This window comes from Psittacula echo, assembly GCF_963264785.1.
Source record: "Psittacula echo genome assembly, chromosome: 10".
Lineage (NCBI taxonomy): Eukaryota > Metazoa > Chordata > Aves > Psittaciformes > Psittacidae > Psittacula > Psittacula echo.
Window position 1 is genome coordinate 4083635 of NC_137741.1, and position 12053 is coordinate 4095687.

The following is a 12053-nucleotide window of genomic DNA, read 5'->3' on the forward strand; positions in this document are numbered from 1 at the left end:
GCAATGATTGTTAGTCGAGTTACTTTAAGCACTGTTGTCTTCCTACTGCAAGACGAGGAGGAAACATAATTTATGTTCTTCCCAAGCCAATGTAAAACTCTGGCATTCAGAAGTTTTACTGAGGCCAAATACCAATCCCCAGGTTGCTGTGCAGACAAGAAGAAAAATCAAAAGAAAGTACATACCATTTTTCTCATGTATTTGTACTAGTGACTTATAGGACTGCTGTGCTCTTGCTAGGTTATATTGATTCTGAAAGGAGAAAAAACTAACATAAACTGGCAGCCAGATACATGAGACTTAAAAACAGTTTTACAAAGAAACTCTACATCAGACTTAAAATTAAAACCCATGCACAGTGTTACAACACTCCTGGATTTAAAGCACAAGATTTTCAAAACAAATACCCTTATTTTCTCATTTCTCCTCCATCATAATAACAGTAATGTGTACACCCTGACTGCTGGGAAGGCTCCTCTATGAGAAGGTTAAGAACCTGAGCAACTGGAATGAAGGCTTCAGGCTGTGCCTTGCTCAGCTGACCAGTTACTGGGTTAGACAGAATGGTGATCATAAACTTTTACATCTTACCTGCCTAGGTCACTATCCTTGAACAATTGCTTAAAAACTAATATCCAAGTGACAGTTACATTCACTTAAATATTTAAACATCCTTTGAAAACAGCATTTTGTACTTCAAAGTCTTTTAAGTTACGGCCCATTACCAGAACGCCCACTTGAACTGAATTGTGATTTTCATTAATGCTGAATGGCTAGCTCAGGATTTGCATGGTATTATTTTTCACCCTCTCATGAAACTTTGCAGGTGTTTGGGCCAGCTAAAGGAGGAGAACTCCTTATATCAGCATATGCGATCCTGGCAGCCAGGCTGTCATCTACAGCCCTTCTCAGACCTGGAATTTCCAAATGCTCCTGATTCCCAATGCTGATACCACTTCCTTCCCCACCTTGCCAATACAGGGATAGTGCAAGTCTAACTGCTTACACACCCTGCCCATCCCAAGGTTTTACCCTCCCATGTTCATCATTTAACAAAGTCAGAGTTAACTGCCAATAAAATACTCACACATTCACCAGATATCAAGATAAATGAAAATGCAAATATATTTGCAATGACAATTCTGTTGTTAAGCATCTTCTGTGCAAGTCAGCAAAGACATGGAAGCCTAACAGTAACTTCTGTAACGGATATAACACAGCGTATTTACCTTATTGGCTCCAAACTGTACTCTGGCTTTTCCTTTGACTAAAGTGGCATTGATCTGCATGATGACTGATTCTATTGAATAGGCACTGCTCCAGCCCTGGAGAAAGAAGGAAATATTTCTATATAACATGTACTTGCTTCTTGTGCTCAGCTTGCACGTTGATGTTGGGATATGTGCTTTGGGAGGTTTATTTTTCTGAACTCTGTTTTTAGTTTTAAGTACTTGTTTTCAGTTAACAACAGAGAAACTCTGCAAAGTGCTATTATAGTCTTACTACTAAGAACTTGTAGGAAACATGGCAAGGCTGATTCACACATTTCCAAAACGCAGCAAGACAGAAACAAGAGCAGCTCCATTATTACAGCCTTTACACATTTTCAGCAACATCACAACAGAAATTACTTCTTGGAAGCAGTAGCAGAGATTGCTATCCAATGAAGCCATTCAGTGAGCTATGACAATTCTGCCCCATGAAAATTACTGCTCATCTCTGGCTTTGCTTCACCTTCTAGGGTTCACACAAGTTTCTGTCACAGCCTGCAAACAGTTAACTTCATTCATTTACTTATTTTGAAGAGAAAACCAATCACTGTCTACACAAGAGTCATCTATGCCTAGAATCTTCTGCATTCCTCACTTCTCCAGGGTGAAACAATGTGTCTTGCTCCTCAGAACTCACTCTTTACACCAACTTCCTCCCAGAAATTCTGAGAACTCAGAGTTGATGTGCTCTCACTTCTTGCCTCTTCCTCAGACCTCTTGTAAGCCATCCAAGGAAGAAAAGAAGCTCTCTCACAAGATCAGCAAGGCAAATCTTGTGGGACTGAGGTTTGTTCCACCATATTCCCTTTGGAGTGTGTAATTTATTCCACACAGGGATTCTTCATCTCAGGGGAAACACCTATTTGCATGATTCTAAAGCATGTTTTGTCATTATCCAGATAACAGAGCCTGTGTTCACCTGTTTAGTAAGAAGCTCCATGCATAATGCACCCCCTCCTAGGACATACCTAGAAACAGACATGAAAGAAAATATATTTGACATCAACAGTTGGTAAAAGCTGAAACTGTTCACAGCACTTTAAGCTCTTGCAGGCTAGTTTGGTAAATTTGTTGTTCACATGAAGCTGAAATGCCCTTTAACCAGTAATACACTGTACCTAGCTGGCCATGTTATACTTGAGCAAGGAAGATTATTTTTTTTTTGGTCTAACAATACTAAATTCCCTTAGTTAAAATCAGTGACTGAGCTAGTCAGCACAACTGCTTACACAAGTGTACACACACCATGAAAGAAGGTTGCTTTATATGGTTGTACTGCCATATACCACCTATACTATGGTGTATATAGTACCATAGCATTATACTGATGTGCAGTCGTAGAAAGAAACAAATTGACTTCTGTAAAGAAAGTGAATACAATTCCAAAGACTGTAGGTGCACCTGCAAAGCAAACATGTAGGCGAATGAGATAAAGGAGCTCTTCTATAAAACACTTTCTAATTTCAGTAACATTTCATCATGCATTGTGCTGACTGGCACCCAGCAGTCAAAACACCTGGTCATCACAAAACCTGGACTGGGGGAATAGAAGTCACCACTGCAAAAATGCAGCCTCTCCTATGATCAAGACATTCAACCAACATAGACAGGGAAACAATTACTGAGAACCTGCTGGGCCACTCTCTCTTTCATTCTCCAGAGAAGTCCAAGTTACAGCAAAATCAGAATCCAAATGAGCTTTCTGGTGTCTGGCACTGCTTGTTCATTTTCTGGGTAGCAGAAACCCTCATGAACATTCTTTACCTGCACTAACCATTTCTTGAATGCAAAACAGACACACAGCAATTAAAATCAAATCGGAATCAGCACCAGCTATCACAGGCTGCCTTTTCAAATATACAGCTAGAATTTCCTGTCAGCAGGAGGTGCTTAAAAGCCGTAGAAGGGAAATTTAAATTTGCTCTCCAAGGATACATACAAGTTTCTGTGCCATCGCCAGCACTTCAAACATTCTACATGACTTTTGGGGCATTGTGTTGCGTTAATTTTAGTATTTTGGGGCTAGCATTTGAAGATGTTTTTGATAAAAATTTTATGGCATTGTTACCAGTAAGAGAGAGTCAGTTAAGACTACTGTTTAAGGCAACACAGGGATCAAGACCCCTTCAAAGGACTGACTCAAAACACCCTACAACAGAAGTAACCATCCACGAAAAGAAGGGAGCTCTTGAACATTGTGGCAGGCACAGAGTCTTTCAAAGATAGACACAAACTAAGCAATTTGAAAAGGAATTGCACCCAGCTGTTTGCCTGCTATTAGTTCAGAAAGCTTCAGAAACAAGTCTCCATATAACACTCTGAGCTTTGCACCAATCTCATGGCCTACAGCAGCTCAGGTACATATTTAGGGGAAGTTTCTTGAAGTCTACATGTGAGTCTCAAAACTTTCCCAACCAACCAAACTCAAGTTGTAAAATTTTCACCACAAAGTAAGATTACTGTAAGGCAACTCAAACCTACCCTCCTGTGAGCACTGGAGACACCACTCGTACAAAGGGAGGATCAAAAGGGAAGTTATCCTGAAAAGCATAACAAAAAACAGGTTAAGAAATACACTTATTTATGACACTGTTTTCCAACCAGGAAGTGTTTCAGCCACCTTATTTGGCAAATGAAATTTAAAGCAGAAGTTTTCAGTTCTGTAGAAATCACTTTCCCACAGTACTGGCTAAAGAGCAAGTACCGGGAAGCTTCAGTAGCAAATAAAGTTGCTTTTCTTTTTTCTTATTAATGCTGCAGCTCTATCTTTACCCATGTAACAGCTGAGGGTCATTTCAGTCACTTCCTACAATATGGTAGAAATTTAACCCCAGCATTTCTTCCCATAGACACATACCTTAAAAGAGAAGTTGAGTAAAATGTATTCTACACCTTCTTTTTCTTTTAAGACCTGAAGATCACTGTGCAGTGGGCTATCAGGATCAACCCTATAAAAGAAGCAGGGGGAGGCCTTGGATGAAGTTACTATTTTCACTACCTGTAAAGAGTAATTACCTTTAAATACCTCCTTCAGGTGTCTGTAGTTTACAAACTGTAATTTAAGGTGAACTGTAGAAAACTCCTGCTCTTTTTACAAAGTAAACACTTTGCCATGAGATCAGCTTGAAAGCTTGCTTCAATGCATTACATTCCCATTGCTATGTTATTTTTATAGTTATATATAACTATATATTATATATATAGTTCTATATATATTTACAGTGAGTACAAAGTAACCTTATTGCTTATTTGAAACCAGCAATTTTAATTCTCTTCAGTTCATGGAAATGTATGTTCCAACAAGAGGGGTGAAGAAAAAAAATTAACATTAAGACTGTAGTGATCTAGTTTTCAGTACACAGTAAATCCTTTACTTTATGTGATCATAGTTCCATAGCAGCTGTTAAATGTAATCTGCAGCAGCACAAGTACTAAAGCCAGCAGCTTCTGCTCATCACTTTCATCAACTGCTTCTGGTAACATGCTCGCAGTGAGCAGCCCAGACATTCATTCAGACACTTGGAGGTCAATCCCACCCCAGCAGCTTTTAAAAGAGCCTAGTCAAAAAAGTGCCTGCTGCAAGCCTAAAGCATATGTTAAAGGGACTGGTGGGCTATTACATCTAATCCTCTGCTACAAGTGAAACCACAAACTTGATAGATCCTATTTCCGAATTACTTGGGCAGCTTCCTACCAACAGGAAGCCCATTCAGAAGAAAATCTCCCAATGCTTAGAAACCTATCACTTGCAGCCATAGCTTTTACTAGGCCAGTTCAGTGTTACCTGTTCTAGTAACAATATGGTTTCTTAATTAAGTAGCCTCTTTTCTTTCTGACATTTACCCCCTCATATAGTCTGCACACATTTCATTTGTTTTCAGATGCTTTTGCTGGGATAGATAAAACCAATACTTCTTCTCTTCTCTTAGTCATCCTGGAAGCCATTCGCTGCATGCACTCCATTTTGTCTTTTTTGAAAGCAGAAAGTCAGCCCTGTTCACAGCACTTGAAAAGAGGTTTCAAATCATTGCACAGTGGTTTGAGCACTTTGTTACAGAAAGCACTCGACAGACAAGGCCTCCCGTAATATGGCACAGATTTTTCTTACATAAGTCATTGCTGCCATTTTCAGTTTCAAGATGTTCCAATGCTTATGATTACACTAAGGGAAAAAAGCCTTTATAGCAACTGGTGACATAGTAATTCAAGTCTTACCACTATGACAGGGCAACAATTCCTACAGGCAGGTAAATTATGGTGCTGAAACAGCTTACGTCCTTATTCACCATGACCTATCTAAACTGATGGAAGTTCCTTCCATCTTCTGCTACCATCCTAGTCTGGACAGACTTTTCCTTCCTACAGGTTTATCTTGTAGGAAGATTGCAGATGACCCTTACCAGGAATTATTTCAATATAACAGCTCTAGAATTAAAGTTACTGGACTTTGGACACAACAGAATGAGTTGTCTAGTGCATGTAGTGAAAAGCAGTACGTAAAAGATGACAACTTATGAGTCATAATTATGTTATACCTAAAAGTGTCAGTCTTATGTGTCTGCTCAATTGTAGAGATGAAGAACCAATAACACTGAGACAGTTCTGTTCCTTCTCACAGCTTGAATAAAACTAGAAGCTGCATTTTCTTGAAATTAAAACCAAAAAACCAAAACCATTCAGACAAAGGCTCTGGACAAAAAATTCGTTACTTAAAGTTTCATATTTGCAGTCATTTTGGAAAGAGAACTGAACAGTAATGAAAGCTCCGGTAATAAGCACTCTGTTGGCTGTGCAAAGGGGGTTTGTTTTTTTTGCCAGCTCAATTACTCCAGTTCAATCTCTGCACACATTTCTGTATACCAGAGCTGTAGCCACCAGATACTATTTTATATGCTTTGGCTAGAGATTCTCATTTATCAAAGATAAGAATCTCTGAAGCAATCACAAAACAGGTTCTTCAGAACATGACAAAACTTCAGTGACTTACTTTAGAAGCTTAACATGCCATTCATACAAGCTGTCATTTACCAGTTCCACTGAATATATCCCTGTAGAAATAAGAGACAGAATTAATCACACACTAAAAGGTTAACACGGTAAAATTTAGTAAAAACATCGTTTGCTTTTGAGTACAAATACTGTCAGAAGATGCAAGCAATAGATAAGATACTGAGATACTGATAGAGCCATTCTTCCTCCAATAGCAGAAGCACTTCTGAGCAACTATAACAAAACAAGTTCTTTCAGTTCTGATAGAAAAAATACCCACATAGAATCCAAACGTTTTTCTGACACATAACCACTTCCCTTGCTCACAGTTCCCCTTGGAACTTTCCACAGCTACAACTCCAACTTGCTTAGTACTCAGTATATTTTACACCCAGTAGAGGACCAACATGCTTTTAAAACACTTAACACACAGTCTGAGTATGGAGCATAACCTGTATTTCCCAGGTTCTCATAAGTATTGGCACCCCAGGATAGGACACACAGGACAGTGCATGGAGGGGAAATCCAAGAAAAGAAGATACTGCATTGGACAAAGCACCTTCCCTACAGCTGGCCAAAGGCAGCAGAAAAGTGCACTAAAAGAACAGCTGCCTCTGCAAGCCAGCTGGTGATTTTCAATGGTCTATTTGTTTTAAGCATGTAAAACAATAGTTACACCTTTCACGCAAGGAAAGGATGAAAGGTTATTATTTGCCATTTTCCTGTATTTTCAAGCTTCCTCTCTGCAGACAAGCTTCCTCACAAGCAGTCTAGGAAGAAATAATAAACCTTTAACCATCAGACAAGACTTAGAAAATACTATCAGTGATGCCCAAAAGCTTCATCTCTTCCCTCGCAGACTATTCATGCATACACACTGAACAACCATGATTACATTTGTGACCTGGGCTAATATTTAACAGCGTTATCTGTTGCTGACGTAATTATTTGGAAGATGTACACAATTGAGGAATCAGCCCAGGATTTCTGAAGGCTCCACCAGCAACAGACTGCAGTCACTGCATTCTCTCCAGGTAATTATTGCATTCACATCTGAAAGTTATTATTCTAGAGTAGATCATTTTGCAGCTGAAACTTTTAAGCACTAGTATTGTGAGTACAGATGACCTTTCACATTGTCCATGCACCTTTATTTCTAAGGCATTCCAAAACTCAGTAAACCAGGTAAAGAAATCACGCTTGTTTCTCTGTACCACAGTGCAAGCAACAAGTTCAGGACTGACAAGATGTGCCTTAAAAGAACAGCAAGCTACTTATTCAGCCTTTCAAGCACCTACATTTTGAGCTGAATACTACCTGTATGTTCTCACGAACAGCAGCAGCAGCAAGGCTGCTCTCTGCTGTGGTATAGAAGCTTGTTAACAACACTGGCCAAAGTTCAGGGGTGGGGTGTTTAATAGTCAAGAGGTGTTATTTGGAACCAGCTCATGTGTTTTGCTCAATTTAGGCAGAGGGCCATCCATAGAGGTGATGGAAGTAAAAGCAAGCACACAGAACCATGAAGCCAGCAAAAAATTAAACATGAAGAGGTAGGAAGCAAAACAACTCCTTCCAAAACAGAGGCGATGTCTTACTCATTGCAACTTTACTACAACTCAAAGGAAAGCCCATACAGTCTCTGGATATAGCAGTGAGCTGAAGTCACTACATATGAATAACACAGCTGCTAAAACGATGAACAGAAAATATTTCCTTTTACATCTCTGAATTCTTTGTTCCTCCCTCTTCCTCCTTCTCTCTTTCGTGCTCACCCCCCAGTTCTATTAAAACCCTTGTGAATTCTTTCATGTAAACTAACCAAAACTCCAACTTTATATTGGGAAGTGTGACAATCTTAGTTTGGAGGACTTGCGACTCCTATTATGAAAACAGGTGAATGAAACTGTCTAATTTATTGCAGAATATCTTAACCTGCTGGAGTATTTTTTACTTCTGTTAGCTTATAAGAAAATGAGCTTTCTGTCTGATCTTAAGGGTACTTCTTCACTTAGATTTTCCAGGTAGATAAACAACTTCCCTGTTGACAGCAAGCAGCCTGTCATCTTTTGCTTGAACAATACTATTTCAATCAGTAAAGGAGCTTCAGTTCCAAAATGGACACTACTTTGAGTGTACACCCATAGTTGAAGTCTTGGCAGTGTTTTTTAATGCTACTTTTTATTAAAACAGTTTAACAGAAAAGAAAAAAATTAAAGGACTATGACAACAACTATTACCTGCTTCAGAAGCCCCAGTATTGTCCTGCTGTCAATCCTGAAAAGATGTGACCTCACATACCCTAATTAAAGTGATTCTTACGCAACTGAACAGCAGCCTTATATGTTCTGGCTTATATTAGCAAAAATGAAAACAGACTTAAATTACCTTGCAACAGTTACCAGAACCTTTAAGTTTCACAATGGTTCCCTCTGTGTGTTAATAGTAAGAAATTAAATTAAGGGAAAAATGGACCACGGAGCAAGTTCTCAGAAAAGATCACACGTAAAAAAAACCAAGACAATTATCTACCATGCCCCTGCTCTCATGGTGGCAGTTATCTAACAACTAAACACAGAACTAAGCTAGAAAAGTAAGAGAAGAGGAACTGATACTTCAACTCACTGAAGCCCTAAAATTAAATGAAACCACAAGGAATGGATCTATGTAAGTTTTATAACAAACAACATCATTTACTGCAACATTTAATAAATGTATCAGCAGGATGCTGTTTCAAAGCAGGATTGCTGTGGTTTTATAGCGTCAACCCCCACTTGACACTTCACCTCATCAACATGTTTTAGAAAGGGCATCCAGCTGTAGTCTTTTTACATATTCCTAAGTCATAAGCTAATAGTAAGTTACTATACTCCTCCTAGTATCTCAGCTTCCTTAACAGTTTAGCAGGGTTTACTCTTCCTCATCGGGGTATGCTTTCCTGCAACAAGAGTTCTGCCTTTTGCAACTAGTTAGGATTCATTATTAATCTAAAGCCAAGAAATGGCATTATTAAGGAACCCAAATCCTCTCCCCAAAATACACCTATTATAGGGGCTCGTTGGTGGCTCCAGTAGTACCACTGTGATTAAGCACCACACAGTCTTTATAGTCAAGTAGATAAGTTACAGCCAATCTTTGTTCTAACCACGAAAACAAACCCTGAAGATCATACACGGACACTAAAGCATCCCATGTGACTAACATAGATCTATTTCTAGGCTCTTTCTCAGTTCCAGTAATCTATTCTTTGCTGGACAGATGGTGATTAGGGCATACTGGCAAGCACTCAGTTGCAGTAAAGCCTAAAAGAAGTAGGCTAACACTAGGTTACCTAATTAAATTTATACTTCAGACACTGTCCACAGTACTTGAGAACATAGAACTATTTACCTTAAAGGCAAATATGGCAAATCATAACAGGAACTTAATGTCTCTTCGACTTTGTCCTTTAAAATGCCATAGCCACTGAGTGCGATTTAAGATCACTAGAAAGAAACTATAGCAGAAGTTCAGTAAGAGAGAGATATTACAATTTAGACTAATTTTCTAATTGGGCATTCCTTCTGTTCCCATCCTGGTTCTCGTATCTGGCTGCAGTGATGGAGTTGTCTACTCAGCTGACCTACAGGAATACAAACTTGCCTGAAATCTGTGTTCTATTTCTTGTACGGTGATACTCAGGCAATTCAATATACTGGTTCCTTTGCTGAGCTGTTTAGGTACAGCCCTTATATGGAGCAAACAGAACAGCCAACCACCCCCCTACCTAATACTAATCAGTGTTTGTTACTCTAACAAACTTAAAAAACAAGCTTGTTTTCAATTACCATTTGTATCCTTAATTCCAAGGAATACATAGAGCTCAGGATCAGGTTAACACCATCACAAAACAACAGAAGTAACAGCAGTGTAGTTAAAGTTAAATCCTGTATAGCAACAAAACCTTCTGCTGTTGAACACAAATCTCTCTACAGCAAGCATATCCTTGTGGGCAGTACTACCTACTAGCAGTAGTGGTCAAAGCTTTTGCCCTATATACGTGGAGAGCTGAATTTCAGGTAGTTTTGAAATCTCAAGAAGTCCACAGAAGAAGTCTTGAATTGTTCTTTGTAGTCACCCACCCCAAGAGCATTCTTCTCAATGAAGTTTTGCGTTACAAAAAGGAAGAACATTTTAGGAGGATATGTACCCTCACTTCCTTTCTCTCCACCAATACACTTTTATGTAACAAGATTTCATATAATGTATGTATCTATGTATTTTTATATATGTGCACACATATACCTACATACATGTATACACATATATATGACAACAAAACACAGAATTAGCAGGAAATATTTGCGAATACTTTTAAAGCATATTTTAAGAAGGGAAATCTGAAGCATTTTACCTGTTTTATAACTCTGTGATCTATATATATCCCTGAGTTCTTTCATAAGTCGATCTGAAGCCTGAACTGACCCAGAGACTGCACCCTGAAACAAACAAAAAAAGACTGCAAATAAGCAAAAAGTAACATTTACAAACAGCTTTATTTCCATTACAAAGTTACAGTAACTAGAAGATTCTGTACTAGGATCAGGCTGCTGAAAAGTTACATTTTCTAGTGAGCAAGGCTACTCAAAAGAAACAAGATCCTCTAAAGCAGCATGCTAATATATTCTACTACATGATATGGGTGATACAAATTTTTAATCAAGGTACAACAGACGTACTTTTCTGCTAAGTAATTTAACCTTTCTAGCATTTTGTTTCCAAGATGGATCCACAGTACATTTCTAATAGGGAAATATTTCCTTTACCTTCTACTCTCATGCACTGGAAAGAAAAGGAAGACTAATGCTAAGAACAAGCTTCTGCACATAAGGTTTTACTGTTTTCTCAGAAGTGTATTTTTATTTGGTTACAAAAAAAGGTAGAGGAGTCGGGAAGTATTCACCACAGAGCAGCAGCTTCTGGATGCAGTAGGACTAACCAAAATACTTAGAAAATGCAGAACAAAAGCAACACTATTGTGTGCAGAGTGAAAAAACCCAGCACCTGCACAGAGTAAGAAAACCTGAAAATACCAAATAATTTCTTGTGGTCTGTCATAGTTCTTGTGGTTTATGCAACCAGGGCACGAATCTCTTCCATTCTTTCAGAGCTCAGTTCTGTATTACTCAGCATCTCAAGGTGACAAAATAACATACAATTTCTAAACCTGATATTTTAGAGTGAGATACAGGCTGAAAGAAAAAAGAAAAAGAAGAGGAAAAAAAGTGACATGCATACAAAATATAACTGGCTTAAAAAAACACCAGTTCGTGATAAACTAATGACTACACCAGTTATCAAGTAACTGATGTCTATTTAATATGTACTCTGCATACATCCCCAACGTTGACAGTTCCATGACCTGGGTATTAAATTTTGCCTCAATTTTCGGAGCTTGAAAGCAAGGCCAGAACCTTTCCCTCTTACAACACTGAAGTGCTTATTTAGAATAACATGATCACCAGAAGTACCGTGATTACTCTCTCCAACTCAATGCCAACACTAGCAGGACAGATTTTGATACTAAACCTTAGACGCGGCATCACTGATCTGTTTGTATATTCCACCCAAAATACCATTTTACATTCAAGATTTTTGGAAAACAGAGATGAAAACAAGCAAAAAACCCTACCACCAAACACAGAATAAGCCCTCACCTAGAGTAACTTTTGGTTCAGCTTCTCTGTATGAAATACTGAATGATTAGATTAGGGGTCTGTTTTTCTACTCCATCTATAAATTGGGAGAGATTTGTTT

At 38.5% G+C, this 12053-nt stretch overlaps 1 protein-coding gene across 3 annotated transcripts in view; it reads right to left on the reverse strand.

The window, feature by feature from the left end:
• The window catches only part of UBE2Q2 (ubiquitin conjugating enzyme E2 Q2), a 44848-nt gene that overhangs the window by 1977 nt on the left and 30818 nt on the right, over positions 1 to 12053 (reverse strand). For all 3 annotated transcript variants that reach the window (XM_080626797.1, XM_080626799.1, XM_080626798.1), the window contains 7 exons: positions 10651 to 10735; positions 6259 to 6319; positions 4129 to 4219; positions 3753 to 3811; positions 2191 to 2239; positions 1230 to 1325; positions 186 to 252 (listed from right to left, as the gene is read on the reverse strand). In XM_080626797.1, coding sequence (XP_080482923.1) covers positions 186 to 252; positions 1230 to 1325; positions 2191 to 2239; positions 3753 to 3811; positions 4129 to 4219; positions 6259 to 6319; positions 10651 to 10735 — 508 coding nt within the window. The remainder of the gene's footprint in view (positions 1 to 185; positions 253 to 1229; positions 1326 to 2190; positions 2240 to 3752; positions 3812 to 4128; positions 4220 to 6258; positions 6320 to 10650; positions 10736 to 12053) is intronic.